This window comes from Orycteropus afer, unplaced genomic scaffold (assembly GCF_000298275.1).
Source record: "Orycteropus afer afer isolate SDZICR_OR568_19922 unplaced genomic scaffold, OryAfe1.0 scaffold00561, whole genome shotgun sequence".
In the NCBI taxonomy this organism is placed as follows: Eukaryota; Metazoa; Chordata; class Mammalia; order Tubulidentata; family Orycteropodidae; genus Orycteropus; species Orycteropus afer.
In genome coordinates, this window is record NW_006922148.1 from 877977 (window position 1) to 895889 (window position 17913).

Sequence of the window (17913 nt, forward strand, 5' to 3'; positions counted from 1 at the left end):
CTATGGAAGTAGATTGCCCAACCTTCCTTCCGAGGAGTGGCTAGTGGGTTTGAACCACCAGCCTTCTGGTTAGCAATCAAATGCCGCAGGCACTATGCCACTAGAGCTCCTAAAACAATATAGAGATTGGAATTTTTTAGTTTATCAGGGTAGCGTTCTTTGCTCCTTACCTTAACATAGTAGTCAGGAGAATAATTTGTAATCCACCAAAGTTTGCTCCATCCTTACAAACCAAAAATGTTATGTTCTCAACAACTCTTACTGATATTCCAAAGCTTCCCTAGACTTGCACCTCTAAATAAGAAATACTGACTGAGTGCCTTGTTTGGCCTCAGCTCTGTTCTAAACCTGGAAGGAAAGCAATGAAATCAGTGGACATTTTTGCCTTTGTGGAGCTTACATTTTAATAGTGGGAAACAAACAATAAAACAGTTCTGTGAAGAAAAATAAAGAAAGAAGGGCACATTGGTAGAGGTGGCACAGGGGAGGAGATTCAGTTTTAAATATAGTGGCTAGAGAGGACATCGTTACAAAGGTGACATTTGATGGTGAGAGGGAAAACCATGCAAATACCTGAAAGAAAAGTTCAAAGAGCTCCAAGGCGGGAGCATAACTGGCATGTCCAAGGAAGGACAGAGAAGCCCCTGTCACTGGAACACAAAGAATAGGGGAAAATTAGTTGAAGATTAGGGAAATGAGAACTGTTAGAACTTTGTCTTTTAAGAACCCAGGCAACCTTTAAAGGTTTTGAGCAAAAGAGTGATATGATCTGACCTTATGCACATGCACGTGCATACGTGCGTGCATGCTCTATTGATAAAAGACTGGATAGTGGAAAATTACACCGTGCTAGTGAAGGTTTCTGTCAACTTGGCAGGGCCATGAGTTTGAGTGCTTGGCAGCTGGATATAATTATTCCCCCAGGAAGAGACTGTAATTATCTCCATGGTAGAATCCACTGTGAGCAATTAATCTGTGAAAGAAAAGTTGCCTTTGAAGTGTGGTCTAGTTTATATAGAAAAGACACTGTTTTTGGTTCAGCCTTCATCTCCAGTTCTTGGACTTGAACCAGTACCCTGCTGCATTGCCTGCTGATCTTGGAATTGTGTCATTTTACTTGCTGATCTTGGGTGCATCAGCCTCAGCAGCCAATAGCTGCATGAGTTAGTAGAGATCTCCAGTTCCACTGGACTTGAAATGAGGCAGAGCTAAAGGCCAAGGTCAGGGGGCCTTCACCTAGCCCCTTGAGCCAACACTCTGAATTCAGACTTCTAGCCTCCTAAACTGTAAAAGATTAAATTGATGTTTGTTAAAACTATCTACTGGTATTATCTCTGTTAAAGCAGCACTAGAGAACTAAGACAGATAGAAAAAGAAGATAGAGATCTGTTAGGAGGGATTTTCCTGACTTTTTATTTTAGACTATTGTTAATTTTCTGATTAACAACAATTTTGGATTTTTAATTAAATTTCATTTCTTCATTTATCAGCATACCTTTTCTTTCCCCTACTTACTATAAATTGCTAATATCTTATGTAGATGATGTGTGGAAATAAATAACTAGAAAACTCTATACCTTATAGACATGTAAATACACTTTACATAAACCAAAATAGTGGAATTACTCATAACCTATCAAAATACCAGGAAGACAGTTTTGTGATTGAGTCACTATCAAACTGTGATAATACTGTGATTGTCAAAGGTCTTCTTTTGTATTTGTTAACCATAAATTAGTAGTCATCAAGTAGGCTTTATTTGTATAATAATAATCTTCTTTATGAAACTTACAGAAACCACCTGAAAATCCATGGGGGAAATTATCTATTCATCTCTATTTTGATGGAATGTCACTTTCTTTTTTTATGGCATACCATAAATACTGTACTTTTGAACATTCTGAAGAAATATTGAAAGAAGTAAGTGAACTATTCTAATTCTGTTTTGGTTACATGTCACATTTTGTCTTGATCTCAGCTCAGAAATATAATTCTAAATATTTCGTATTTTACGAGTGTAGAGAATTTATAAATTCTTTATTGATAAAACAATATACTGAGTCATGCTTTATGAATGCCCTGAAGACAGTAATTGCATTAAGATTCAATAATTATTTATGTATCTTCCATGCCTAGTTAAGAGTCCATTATGGTATCTAATGTTTTTTCGATATAGGGATGTACATTACAAACTCTTCATAGAATTCACTGCAAGAAAAGGACTTTATCCTGAGATAAAATGTTTTTTTCCTTTTATTTGACTGAAGAGCCACATATTGTAACATTCTCCCTTTCTGCCTTCTTACAGGAACTCAGATTTTGAGCTTAGCTTCAGTAAATAGACCATTGTAGATGCTTGGTGCATCTATTAAAAATTTAAAAAAAAAATACTCTGATATAAACGTGGTTTCAGATTGTAAGTTGTCATAAATCCTTTATAGAAATAGGGTATGCATCATAACTAAAATCATTATCATTTTATACAGAAATATATTTTCATTTCTAGAGTTACAGTTTACATTAGTTTTTTAAAATATTCATTTTACTGATAGTCAACAACCAAATATTGAGTTTTCCATTCAATATCTCCTTATCTCACATAGAAACTGTGGTATTACATTATACATGTAATCTTCACTGCCAACTTATCCTTAAGAGCAGAGGGGAAAGGGGGAATGTATGCATGCATGTGAATGTGTATGCATGTGTAAAAGCTGCTGTTTTTAGCTGGCTTATAAAAATTACTTAGTTGTTACCATCCAGTTGTACACTGTGACGTGAATATTCTAAAGAGAAGAGCTCTGACTGTCTTATAATAAACTAATTACTACTGATATGTGTCTAGCATCATTTTTGAGAAAGATGTTGCAGTCTGCTCCTGTAAAGATTATAGCCCTGAAAACCCTATGGAGCAGATTTACTCTGTCCTATAAGGTCACTGAGTCAGAATCAATTCAATGGTAGTTGGTTTGATTTTTTTTTTTTTTAATATCATTATCCTGGAGTCACTTAATTATTGGTAACAAGGACTTGCATCCAAGTTTCTGGGTATGAAATATGATAGTGTTTCAAAACTATCACATAGTTAAAGGTGATTTTATTAATAATGCTCTATTATTTCAGAAACCAACAGATTACAGTAAAAGGTTTGAGGAGGAGAGTTGGGAGATAAGATTTGAAGTAAGTTTCAACCTAAATATTTTGTAAATTGAGATAGATGAAAAATATAAAAGATTAGAAAGAGTTTTTGTTGGTTTTCATAAAACCTTACTGAGATACAATTTGAGTACTATGAAATTCACTTTAAAAGTGTAAAACTTGGTGGGTTGGGTGTTTTTGTTTTTAGTATTTTCACAAAGTTCTACAACCATCATCCCTATCTAATTATAGAACATTTTTGTCACCCCCAGAATTACCATGTACCCATTAGCAGTCACTCCCCTCTACTCCTCCAGAGCCCAGCAACCTTCTGTCTCTATAAATTTTGCTGTTCTTTACTATTCATAGAAGTGGAATCACACAGTATATCATCCTTTTTGACTGGCTTATTTTAATTAGCATTTTGTTTTCAAGGTTTATTCATGTTTTAGTGTATATCAGGACTTCATTATTTTTATTGCTACCACTTGATCCATTCAGCAATTGATGGACATTGGATTCTTTCCATTTTTTGACTATTGTGGGTAATGCTGTGCTCTGGTGGTATAGTGCCTAAGGCATTTGACTACTAATCAGAAGGCTGGCAGTTCAAACCCACCAGCCACTCCTCAGAAGGAAGATTGGCCAGTCTACTTCTGTAGAGATTCTGAGTCCAAAACCCAAGGAAGGGTCACTATGAGTCAGATCTGACTCAATGACAGTGAGTTAATTTTATTTATTTATTTATTTATTTTGGTATGTGTAATGCTGCTGTGAACATTCATGTATAAGCTTCTGTGTGCCTATATGTTTTCATATCTCTTGAGTTTATACCTAGAAGTGAAAACACTGAGTTACATGGTAACTCTGGTTAACATTTTGAGGAAACCACCAGAATGTTTCCCAAAGTGGTTGCACCATACAGTCTGCCACTACCACTAGGAATATATATACTAGGCTTCCAGTCTAAGCACATCCTTGCCAAAACTTACTTTCTGTTTTGTTGATTATAGCTATCTTGAAGTAGTATCTCATTGTGGTTTGGATTTGCATTTCCCTGATAACTATTGATGTTGTCTTTTCATGTGGTATTGGACACATTTGGAATATCTATTGAATTTCTTTGCCTATTTTTAATTAAGTTATTTATCTCTTTATTGTTGAGTTGTAAGAGTTCTTTATGCATTCTGAATACAAATCCCTTATAAGATACGTGATTTGCAAACATTTTCTTCATTCTTTGAGCTGTATTTTCACTTTCTTAATAGTGTCCTTTGAAGCAAAAAGTTATTAATTTTGATAAGTCCAGTTTATGGATTTTTTCTTTTGTCACTTGTATTTTTCATGTACGAAGTAAGAGTTTTAATAAGTGAAAGCATAATAGCTTGTAAGTAGAATTTCCTTCCTTACATTACAAAAATAACATGTATATGTTGTAAAGTGCTTAATGTACAACACATCAGTAAAATTCAACAGTAGGTAGTCACTTTCTGGTGAACTTTTTTTTTTTTGCCACCAGTTTGTAAATATTAAATAGTAATATAATAAATTAACCTATGAGATTTTAAGTGGTTGTTTTACTTCTTATGCTAATCAAAATATTCTTTAAAAATTAAAAAAAAAACTTTAAAAATATATATTACTGGTATTTGCAGAAAAATAAGCACCATATTTTGTATGTTTGCTTGTAACAACTGCTAATAATCCTCTTGGTATTGACCTAAGTTTGTATTATTCCTTATGCTTTTATAGATTTTAAAAGAGAACACATCTTTCAGATGATTTTAATTTACTTAAATGTATCTTTTTTTGGTATTTCATCAATTATTTTAGTTTTCATTATAAAATAAATGATTATTTTAAAATAAAACATTACCAAAATATGTAAAGGAAAAAGTAAATGCCCCCTTACTCCTGAAAACAGGGACTCTACAGATATTTGTATACCAGTGCTCATTGCAGCATTATTCGCAATGGTCAGAAGGTGGAAACATCCCAAGTGTCCATCAACAGATGAATGGATAAACAAAATGTGGTATAATACATACAGTGGAATATTACTCAACTATAAAAAAAATTAAGTTCTGGCCTTGAAAACATTGAGTGAAATAAATCTGCACAAAAGCACAAATATCGTATGATCCCACTTACATGAAATAACTCAACTAGGAAAATGCATGGAGAATGTTATTAGTACTTACCAAGGGTCAGGGGAAGGGATAATAAGGAGTTATTACTCAACAAACAGAAACTATTACTTAAGTTCTGTTCGTTGTTATGTTGTTGTTATGTGCCGTCGAGTCGGCCCGACTTATAGCGACCCCTCCTTGGGTTTCTGATTAATTTTTATAATGCAATGGATTTTTTTAATCATCATTCTGAAATTTGAATTTATTTGTGATGTTTTAGGAATTACTTTTGTCTGAAATCACTACGGAAGTAGATTGCCCAACCTTCCTTCCAAGGAGTGGCTGGTGGGTTTGAACCATCAGCCTTCTGGTTAGCAGTCAAGTGTCTTAGGCACTATGAAAAATTTTTGGAAATGAATAGTAGTGATGGTTGCATAACATGGTAATTAATGTCACTGAATTGTACACTTAAAAATGGTTAAAATGGCAAATTTTCTTATTTCTATTTTACAATAATTTTGTTTTTAATTTCCATTTTGTGTGTCAAACATTCCAGCCATACTCAGCAGCAGCAATCGCCATTAACCACTCGTTCTTCTAAATATTTTATATGTATATGTAAATATAGGGAGCCCTGGTGGCACAATGGTTAAATACTGGACTGCTAATCAAAAAAGTCTAACAGTTCAAACCCAACAGTGGCTCTGAGGGAGGAAAGACCTGGCAAGAATTAAGATTATGGCCTGTGGGGCACTTGGACTCTGTCATAATAGAGTCACTATGAGTTGCAGTCTACTTTAGCACACAGCAGCAACAACATATCTAAATGTATATACATAAATAAACATTTATGCTTTGTTTTTTCCAAAGCATTTTTTGTTTTTTTCCCTTCAAATTGGGGAACAAAGTAATACTAAAGGTCTTTTGCTTTGTCATCACATTTTGCTACTACTACAAGAAAATCGTTTTGTGGTATTAAGTATCTAACAGAACTTGCTTTCTGCAAAGAAAATAAATCAGTACCCTGATTAATTTTTATAATGCACTGGAGTTTTTTAATTATCATTCTGAAATTTGAATTTATTTGTGATGTTTTAGGAATTACTTTTGTCTGAAATAGAGACTCCAGTTTTACCACCATATCTGTCTTCATCTCTGCCTCCCCCAGAAGAACTTTATCCTGTTCAAGTTAAGCATGTTGTCTCACCTAATGAAGTATGTAATCTGTAATGAGTTTGTGGTTAAAATCATAAGCAGTCTTGGTCTTAAACTCTAGGATTGTCTCTTCTCCATATTCATGACTTTAAATGATTTAAAATCAGTTGACTTCTAGATTGTCGCACCTCATAATTTACTTTTCAGGCATTTGTTTGCACTTAGTAAGCATCTCTTGTTTTGACAAGTGTTTCTTAAACACTTGCTGAGTTCCCAGTGTGGTGTTGCTTTAGTCAGTGTTATAGCATGTATTTAGATTTTTACTAGCTAGAACTCTTCACACCTATGAAATCTTAAACATCTCACTCCTATTCCCGCTCCACGCATCAAACTCTAGATGCACTTTATCCTTCTACTAACTCACCTTCTAACACACTGTGTCACTTTTTTGTTATATTTCTCTGCTTCTCCCTACTAGAATGTAACTTCTTGAAGACATTTTCTAAACTGATATATCCCCAGAACCTAGAATAGCACCTGATATACACTCAGTAAATATTGATTGAATTAATGAATACACTAAGGAAAATTCAATTATATGCTCTTAGCTAACAAGAAAGGGAGGGAGGAAGGGCAAACTAATAGTGTAGGCAGTTCCTTCAGCTGTTTCACTTAGTGTACAATTCAAAGACCTGGATCTAGAACACTAAAAGGGAAGAACACATTTGGCATTCCTCAAGCTAAAAGAACTGAAGGAAAAATTCAAGCCTTCAGTTGCAATATTGAAAAATTCTGTGGGCAAAATACTGAATGATGCAGGAATCATCAAAAGAAGATGGAAGGAATACACAGAGTCACTGTACAAAAAAGAATTGGTCGACGTTCAGTTACTTCAGTAGGTAGCATATGATCAAGAACCAGTGGTATTTGAAGAAGTCAAAGCTGCACTGAAGGAATTGGAAAAAACAAGGCTCCAGAATTGATGGAGTACCCATTGAGATGTTTCAACAAATGGATGGTGCCCTGGAAGCCAGGTCGATCATTTGTCTATACCAAATAATTTGGAAGACAGCTGGCTTGCCACCTTACTGGAAGAGATGCATATTTGTACCCATTTCAAAGAAAGGTGATCCAACAGAATATGGAAATTATCAAACAATATTAAATTATCAAACAATATCATTATTTTACACAAGTAAAATTTTGCTGAAGATAATTCAAACATAGTTGCAGCAATATATTGACACGGGACTTCCAGAAATGCAAGCCAGATTCAGAAGAGCATGTGGAGTGGAGCAAGGGATGTCATTTCTGATACCAGATGAATCTTAGCTGAAAGCAAAGAATCCCAGAAATATGTTTACTTGTGTTTTATTAACTATGCAGAAGCATTTGACTATGGATCATAACAAATTATGGATAACATTGAGAAGAATGGGAATTCCACAACACTAAATTGTGTTCATGAGGAACTTGTGCATAGACCAGTAGGCTATTGTTGAAACAGAACAAGGGGATACTGCATGGTTTAAAATCAGGAAGGGAGTGTGTCAGGGTTGTATCCTTTCACCATAATTATTCAATCTGTATGCTGAGCAAATCATCCAAGAAGCTGAACTATATGAAGAAGAACATGACATCAGGATTAGAGGAAGACTCATTAACAACCTGCAATATGCAGATGAAACAGCCTTGCTTGCTGAGAGTGAAGATGACTTGAAGCACTAACTGATGATGATTAAAGACTACAGTTGCAGTATGGATTACACCTCAACATAAAACAAAATTCCTCATAACTGGATCAATAAGCAGCAGTGTGCTATATGGAGGAAAGATTGAAGTTGTCAAAGATTTCATATTACTTGGATTCATAATCAACACCCATGGAAGCAACAGTCAAGAAGTCAGACAACATATTGCACTGGGAAAATATGCTGCAAAAGACCTCTTTAAAGTGCTGAAGAGCAAAGATATCACTTTGAAGACTAAAATGTGCCTAACCCAATCCATGGTATTTTCAGTCACCTCATATGCATATGAAAGCTGAACAATGAATAAGGAAGACTGAAGAATTGATGCTTTTGAGTTGTGGTGTTGGCAAAAGAATACTGAACGTACCATGGACTGCCAGAAGCAGCAGCAAATCTGTCCTAGAAGTGCAGCCAGAATGCTCCTTGGAAGCAAGAAAGGCAAGATATCATCTCACCTATTTTACCTATGTTGTCAGAAGGGACCATTCCCTGGAAAAGAATATCATGTTTGGTAAAGTGGTGGAGAGTCAGCAAAAAAGGGGAAGACCCTCAATGAGGTGGATTGACACAGTGGCTGCAACAATGAACTCAAATACAGCAAGGACTGTGAGGATGGCATATGACCCAGAAGTGTTTTGTTCTGTTGTATGTAGGGTTGCTCTGAATGAGAAGCAAGTCAACAGCACTGAACAACACAATTCTTTTGCAACCAAGGGAAGAATTTGCTGCACAGTTTCATCAAACAGCATAGTAGTGTACAATTTTTGCTTTTTCTGATTTTTGTATAATGAAAAACAAATAATCCCAAACTTAGCTTAAAACAAATATGAGGGTCAGGAATTTGGAGCAGTTTAAACAGTGTATCTTGGAATTAGGATTTTGAGAGGGGCTACAGAAGCCACTTCCAAGAAGACTCACTGATACGACTGTTGGCCAGAAGACTCAGTTTCTCACTTCTCCATTGGGCTGATCACATAATGGCTGCATACTTTCCTGACTGAACAATCTGAAATCATGCTTCCAAGGCAGAACTCATAATGTCTTATAATTTAATCTTAGCAGTGATATATTTCTGCCATGTGCTTTTGGTCACAAAGATCAACAACTCTGGTATAATGTGGGAAGTGAACTATACAAGGGTATAAACATCAGGAGACAGGGGTCTTTGGGGACTATTATTACAGATGTTACCACAATAATTTTGTCCATATTAATGAATATCACAAATTGGAGAATTTGAAAGTGTTTTCCTTCCCCTTTTCCACTTAGGTGTATATTTGCCTTGACTCTGAAGAAAATCTTAATCAGTTTAACCAACATAGTGACACAGATGATAGTGGAGTCAGCTGGGAATCAGAATGTGAGAGCCTTGAAGAAGCACTACGAAGGTTTAATAAATATATAGAGACATTTCTTCCTCTGACAGATTTTAGAACAGGTAAATGTATTTATTTTTTGAGTGAAGTGTGATTTTTTAATAAAACTGCTGTTAATGGGCTGAAAGGCTGGGTGATTTCTAATGTTAACTGATTTTTTTTTTTTTTTTTTTTATCTTACTCACTTTACATTTCTCTTTGAATCCTCGGGACACCGTGTAGATGATATCATCCCCATATATAGATAAGGAAAGTGAACTAAGTAACTGGCTTAGGGCACTTGAACTATCCATGAAATCAGGCTGCACTGGAAAATTGCTTGCATAAAGATGATTTTCTAAGTTTGATTTTCACATGCAATAGCTCCAGTTTTTATTTATTTAAAATTGTATTGTGATTTGAGTGAAAGTTTATAGAGCAAATTCACTTTCCATACAGCAGTTCACATACACTTTGTCTCATGACATTGATTGCATTCTCCCACAGTACAACAGTTCTTCCAATTCCTTCCCATAACCACCTTCTCCCTGTGACCTTCCCTCCCATGCGCTCCTGCCCTCTGAGCTGTCTCCCTGTGCATACACAGCCCTTCTATTCTCCCATGATTTATCTCTCCAGGGAGTGTATCTGCCTACTGTATTCAGCTCACATGCCTGTCTTTTGTTTGGCTGGAAGCCACAGGAGTGGATTCAGTCCCAGACCTGAAGGGCAGCTATGGGCCGTAGTCTCTGGAGTTCCACCAACTCTATCAAACCAGCAAACCTAGTCCCCTTTTTTTTTCTTTTTTTTAATAATTCTGAATTTGTTTCACATTGTTCTCCCACTGTATCCAGGATCTCCTACATAGATCCCCCTCCGAGTGGTTGACACTGGTAGCCAGGCACCATCTAGTTCTTCTGGTCTCAGAGTCGTATAGGCTGAGGATTACATGGTATACCAGTCCCTTGAACTAATTCTTTCCATGCATCTTTGGTTTTCTTTATTCTTTGCTCTGGACAAGGAGAGACCCATCCTTGCATCTAGATGGTCACTGGCAAGCTTTTACGATCCTGGTCACCACTCCCAAAGCAGTAGCTCAGATTTTAAGAGTGCACATTGAAACATTAGTGACAGTAAATGTAAACCACCTAAGCTGATAATTTTAGGGTTATCTTTGGCGGGGGGGTTGGGGAGGGCTCAGATTGTACACTGCTCTGTAAAATTGGTCAAATTCTTACAGTCTTCTATTTCCAATCCTTTCTGTTTCTCCAGTGAGGTAAATGCATCTAGTTTGTGTTGACAAATTCCTTGTTGAATACAAAGTGGCTTCTATATGTTTTTATAAATGTTTTTCAGAGTCCTACTCTTGATATTTTACATATATTGAAAAATATATTAGAAAGAGAAAAAAAATAGCTAATATCTTACCTGATATTTGTGGTTCACTTTTGGCTGATAAAGAGCACTTTCTTTTCCCTCTGTCTGGAATGTTTTTGCCCCAGACTGTTGTATAGCTATTTAGGCTCTGCTTAACTATCTTCTTATGGATGTTCTTCCCTTATCTACCTAAAGTAGTACTCCCTCCACACCCAAGCCACGGTATTTTCAATAGCCTCATATGCGTATGAGAGCTGGACAATGAATAAGGAAGACCTCAGAAGAACTGATACATTTGAATTGTGCTGTTGGTGAAGAATATTGAAAATACCATGAAAAATGAACCAATCTGTCTTGGAAGAAGTATAGCCAGAATGGTCCTTAGAAGCGAGATGTCATCTTCCATACTTTGGTCATTTGTCAGAAGGGACTAGTCTCTGGAGAAGGGTAAAGTAAAGGAAAGGGTCAGCGAAAAAGGGGTAGACCCTCAATGGGATGGACTGACACAGTGGCAGTCATGGTGGGCTCAAGCATTGCAACAATTCTGATGTCACTATGAGTTGAAACCATACTTAACAACAACCCTCCTCACCTACTCCTACATTATTCTCTATCCCTCTTACTCTCCATTTTGAATAGCACTTTGACCATGGACTTTGTACTCCTTTATATCCCGAGCAATTAGAAGAGCACCTGCCACAAAGTAGGTCCTAATGAATATACTGAATGAATAAAAGAATAAACTCAGTAAGAATGGACACTTTTGTAATTTCAAATGTATAGTCCAGAAAAAATGATTACTTCCTCATATGTGTTGTTCTCTCAGGGGAAGCCACAGTCTATGCATAATGGGATAATTTATGGAGCTCTACATTTGTTTTTTGTTCATTTTTCTGTAGCTACTTTATACTACAATAAAAGTCTTGCTTTGTAAATTTTCAAATCACAAAAGTTTAAACTAGATAAAATGGAGAATATATGATTAAAGATTTAAAAACCAGTTTTTTAAAGGTATGCACAAGGATATGTACAAGTTGAATTGTAGGCAAGTGTCTATTAAATATGTACATTTCATTAAGGAATTTGTATTGATGGAGTTGTTTTGTGGGTTAAAATAAGATGACAACTAAGTAGTTTTTCTTTTTTTAATTCTATTTTGACTGGACGGGAAATTTCACTTGTGTTAAAGTTGTATATAGTAAAATTTGGGAGATTGAATATCATTTACTCTGCAGAACAGCACTTAGATTATATGCAAAACTTAACATTTATAGCACTTAAACAGGTATAGTTCATCTAGTCTGACATCTTTACAATGGAGAAGTACAGATTAATTTTTTCCCACAACATTACTCAAGCCTGGTATTCATTAGAAAACTTTTTACTTACTTTTAAATAAGTACATAACAGCAACAATGGTACCATGTTAGGAATACAAACTATAGTTCTTCAGTCAAGAAACTAATGGTCTAACAGAGAAGAGACGTGTAAATCAAGTACAGTATGAAAATAACAGCTAATATTAAAGATATATACATAATGCCATAGAATTCAGGATGTCAGGGCATTATAAAGGTCATGTTAGAACTGAGATTTCAGAGAAAACAGTTCAAATAGAATATCCTAGAAGAAGGAACAGCCTAATTCTGTTTAGGTAATGTATGAAGATGATATGTGGTAGAAGTTGGAGATTATGAAGCCCCTGTAATCACAGTGCTAAGGACTGTTATATTGCAGGTGGTTAAAAAGCCACTGAAGAATTTCAGACAGAAGAGCAATGCGGCTTGTTCTTTGTTTGTTTGTTTTTCAGTGTTTCCTCCTCTCCCCGCCCACCCCTGGGAAACCCAAGAAGGGGTCAATGTGAGTCGGATCCGACTTGACGACACATAACAACAACAATGACTAATGATCGTGAACCAACAATCTTTCTTTCCATATATAAACCTTTCCTTGAATTTTTACAACAGTGAACTAATACGATATTTGTCCTTCTGTGATTGACTTATCTCACTCAGCATGCCTTCCAAGTTCATCCACGTTATGCGGTGTTTTGCAGATTGTACATTATTCTTTACTGTTGCATAGTATTCCATTGTGTGTATGTACTACAGTTTGGTTATCCATTCTTCTGTTGATGGGCACCTAGGTTGGTTGTTTCCATCTTTTGGCTATTATAAATACTGTTGTGGTGAACATGGGTGTGCACGTGTATGTTCTTGCCCTGGTCTTCACTTCTTTAGGATATAAACCTAGTAATGGAAATTGGTGGGTCAAATGGTATTTCTAATTCCAACTTTTTAAGGTATTGCCATACTGCTTTCCTCAGTGGTTGTATCATTTTACAGTCCCACCAGCAATGTATGAGAGTCCTAATCTCTCCACATCCTTGCCAGCATTTATTATTTTCTGTCTTGGTGAACTTTGCTATTAGTGCTTGGGTGAGATGGTATCTTATTGTTGTTTTGATTTGCATCTCTCTAATGACTAATGAGGGAGTTCTGATGGTGTAGTTGCCTGAGGCATCTGACTGCTAACCAGAAGGCTGGCAGTTCAAACCCACCAGCCACTCCTCAGAAGGAAGGTTGGGCAGTCTACTTCCGTAGTGATACTGCCTCGGAAACCCAAGGAGGGGTGAGTCTGGTCTGACTTGATGGCACATAACAACAACAATGGCTAATGATCGTGAAAATTTTTTCATGTGTTTTGTTGGCTGGCTGAATATCCTCTTTGGTGAAATGTCTATTCATGTCTTCTACCCATTTTTCATTGGATAGTTTGTCTTTTTGTTGTTGAGGTGTTGCAGTTTCCTATAAATTCTAGATAAGTCCCTTGTCAGATACATCATTGCTGAATATTTTTTCCCAATTTATAGGGTCTCTTCTTACTCTTTTGGAGAAGTCTTTTGAAGCACATAAAGATTTAATTTTCAGAAAAGCCCATTCATCTAGTTTATCTTCTGCTGTTTGCAAATTTTGGGTTCTGCTTGACAGTGTATTTATGATATAAATTAGAGCCTCTAAATTTGCCCCTACTTTTTCTTGAGGAACTTTATAGTTTTAGGTTTCACATTTAAATCTTTGATCCATCTGGAGTTAGTTTCTGTGTGTGGTGTGAGGTATGGATCTTGATACATTTTTCTGCAAATGGATATTCAGTTTTGCCAGCACCATTTTTTAAAGATAACATCTCTTCCCCATATAATGGATTTCAGCCCTTGGTCAAAAATCGGCTGACCGTAGGTCGATGGATCTATTTCTGGGTTCTCAATTCTGTTCCACTGGTCTATGTGTCTGTTGTTGTACCAATGCCAGGCTGTTTTGACTACTGTGCCTGTGTAGTAGGTTTTGAGATTCTGGAACGTGGGACCTCCTACTTTGTTCCTCAGTTTTTGCGTATGTGAGGTCCATTTCCTTTCCATATTAAGTTAGTGATTGGTTTTTCCATATCCTTAAAGAATATTGATGGGATCTGGATTGGGATTGCATTGAATGTATAGATTGCTTTGGGTAGTAGTGACATTTTCACAGTGTTCAATATTCCTATCCATGAGCATAGTATGTTCTTCCATTTACATAGATCTCTTATGGTTTCTTGAAGTACTGCTTTGTAGTTTTCTTTGTACAGGTCTTTTATGTCCCTAGTGCATCGAGTCGGATCTGACTCACAGCAACCCCTCCTTGGGTTTCTGAGGCATATCTCTACAGAAGTAAATTTCCCAGTCTTCCTTCCAAGGAGTGGCTGGTGGATTTGAACCACCAGCCTTCTGGTTAGCAGTCAAATGCCTTAGGCCTTATGCTACCACACCTCCTGGTGAGATTTATTCCCAAGTATTTTTTTTTTTTTTTTTTTGGTAGCTATTGTAAATGGTATTGATTTATTTCCTTTCCAGCAATCTCTTTGCTGGTATAGAGGAATCTAACTGACTTTTGTATGTTGATCAGACACTATGCTAAATCTCTCAATTAGTTTTAGTGGGTTTTTTTACTGAGTCTCTTGGGTTTTCTATGTATAGGACCGTATCATCAGCAAGTAGGGATAGTTTTACATCTTCCTTACCAATTTGTATGCCTTTGATTTCCCTTTCTTGCCTTATTGCCATTGCTAGGTGTTCTAAAACAGTGTTGAATAAAAGTGGTGAAAGAGGACATCCTTGTCTGGTTCCTGTCAGCAAGGGGAATGGTTTCAGTCTCTCGCCATTGAGAATAATGTTGGCTGTTGGTTTTGCATATGTATGCCCTTTATTATGTTGAGAAATTTCCCTTCTATTCCTGTTTTGCTGAAAAATGTTTATCAGGAGCGGGTGTTGGATTTCATCAAATGCCTTTTCTGCCTAGATTGATATGGTCATGTGTTTTTTTCCTTTATTTATGTGGTGGATGACGTTGATTGTTTTTCTAATGTTGAACCATCCTTGCATACCTGATATGAACCCCTCTTGGTCATAATGTATTATATTTTTGATATGTTGTTGAAGTCTATTGACTAGGATTTTGTTGAATATTTTTATGTCTCTATTCATGACAGATACTGGTCTGTAGTTTTCCTTTTTAGTGATGTCTTTGGCTGGTTTGGGTATCAAGGTTATGCTTGCTTCACAAAATGAATTTGGGAGGGTTCCATCCTTTTCTGTGTTCTGGAATAGTTTGAGTAGCACTGGTCTCAGTTCTTCTCTGAATGGTTTTAAGACTTCTCCAGTGAACCGTCTGGGCCAGGGTTTTTTGTTGTTGTTGTTGGTAGTACTTTTATGACCTGTTTAATTTCTTCTTTTGTTGTGAGTCTGTTTGAATTTTCCACCTCAGTCTGTGTTAGTTTAAGTGAGTAGTATGTTTCCAGACATCTGTCCGTTTCTCCAGATTTTCAGATTTGTTGGAGTATAGTTCTTCATGGTATCCTGATATTAGAATATCTGTTGGTTCTGTTGTGACGTCATCCAATGCAGTTCTTATTCGTGGTATGTGTATTCTCTCCCTCTTTTCCCTTGTTAAATTTGCCAGTGATTTATCAATTTTATTTTTTCAAAAGAACAACTAATTGCTGATTTTTCTATTTTGTTTCATTTATTTCTGCTCGAATCTTTATTTTTTTTTTTCTTCTAGGCTTTTTTTTTTTTTTTGCTGCTCTTTATCTAATTGTTGATGTTGGGTTAAGGTGTTGATTTTGGCTCGCCCTTCTTTTTTGATGGTGTGTTTATTGCTATAAGTTGGCCTCTGATCACTGCTTTTGCTGTGTCTCAAAGACTTTGGTATGTTGTGTTTCATTCTCATTTGATTCAAGTTTTTCATTTCATTTTTATTTCTTTTTTTACATAGTCATTTTCAAGGTGGGTGTTTATTCAATTTCCATATATTAGCTCTTTTTCCGTTGATCTTCCTTCCTATGGTTGATTTCTAAATTTATAGCATTGTGATCTGAGATGCTTTGCAGTATCTCAGTGTTTTAAAATTTATTAAGGCTTGCTTTCCAGCCTAACATATGGTCTAACCTGGAGAATGTTCCATGTACACTGGAAAAGAATGTATATTGTGCTGTTGTTGGGTAAATTGCTCTGTGGATGTCTATAAGCTGGTGAATTGTATTTTTTAGTTCTTCTGCATCTTTGTTGAGTTTCTTTCCAGTTCTTTGATTGAAAGTGGTTTATTTTTTATTTATTTATTTATTTTTGTTACAATGATTGTGGAGTCATCTATTTGTCTTTTCAATTCTGTTAATCTCTGATTTATGTATTTTGAAGCTCTTACATTGGGTGCATAGATATTTATTATGGTTATGTCCTCTTGTTCAGTCGATCCTTTAATCATTATGTAATGTTCCTGTCTTTTATGTTGGTTTTTGTCTTAAAGTCAATTTTACCAGAAATTAATATTGCCATTCCTGCTCTTATATGGTTACCATTTGCTTGATAATCTTTTTCCAACCTTTGACTTTTAGTCTATTTTGGTCTTTGTGTCTAAGGTGTGTCTCTTGTAGACAGCATATTGATAGGTTATGTTTTCTAATCCAATGTGCAACTCTTCATCACTTGAGTGGTTCATTTAATCCATTTACATGAGTGTAATTATTGACAAGTATGAATTTGTTGCTATCATTTTGTTGTGTTTTTTTTTTGTGTGTGTGTGTGGTGGTACTGATTTCTTTGTTTCATATGCTTTTCTGTGTTGAGCTCATTTTGTTTATGAATCATGTTATCACTTCCTTCATTGCTGTTGTTTTAGTATTTGCTAAATATCTGTGCTTGCTCTCTTTTTTGTTTTGATGTGCAGATTTATCATTTTTCTTTGAGGTTACCCTGTGATTTATAATTTTCTTCCCAAGTTTAGAACCATCCATTCTGTCTTGCAGTTGTCTTGACTTCCTCGCCATCAACAAGTTCTGTAACTACACTATTTTCTCCCTCTTTTTGGTTTGTAGTTGTCCTCATTTGCCAATTAATCTCCCTGGTTCCCTGTTTACAATCTTATAGGCTTATTTACTTTAGATACTTCCATAGCTGGGTTGATTTCTGGGTTATGTCATCATGTGTGTAAATGGTTGGTTGTTGTTTGCTGTTGTTGGTTCTCTGTCCTTTAAAGAGAGTCCTTTACTCTCTTTAGCATCTCTTGTAAGGCTTGTCTGCTTTTAACAAATTCCTTTAATTTTTTCTTATCTGGAAATGTCCTAATTTGACCATCATATTTGAGGGACAGTTTTGCCTGGTATATAATTCTTGGTTGGAAATTCTTTTCTTTCAGGGTTTTATATATACCATCCCATTGCCTTTTTGCCTGCATGGTTTCTACCAAGAAATCAGAACTTAGTCTTATTGGTTGCCCTTTGTAGGTAACTTTTCATTTTTCCCATGCTGCTTTCAGGATTCTTTCTTTGTCTTTGGTTTTGGTGAGTTTGATGATAATATGTCTTGGTGATTTTCTTTTGGAATCTATCCTGTTTGGAGTTCATTTGACTTCTTGAATGGATATATTTTCATCTTTCATCATATCAGGGAAGTTCTCTTCCAACAAATGTTCAACA

General features: G+C 35.8%; 1 protein-coding gene across 1 annotated transcript in view; it reads left to right on the plus strand.

The window, feature by feature from the left end:
• Positions 1–17913, plus strand: part of RNF17 (ring finger protein 17) — a 236641-nt gene that overhangs the window by 208481 nt on the left and 10247 nt on the right. The window contains exons 29-32 of the mRNA XM_042782988.1: positions 1795–1920; positions 3124–3180; positions 6366–6482; positions 9443–9611. Of these exons, the coding sequence (XP_042638922.1) occupies positions 1795–1920; positions 3124–3180; positions 6366–6482; positions 9443–9611 (469 nt within the window). The remainder of the gene's footprint in view (positions 1–1794; positions 1921–3123; positions 3181–6365; positions 6483–9442; positions 9612–17913) is intronic.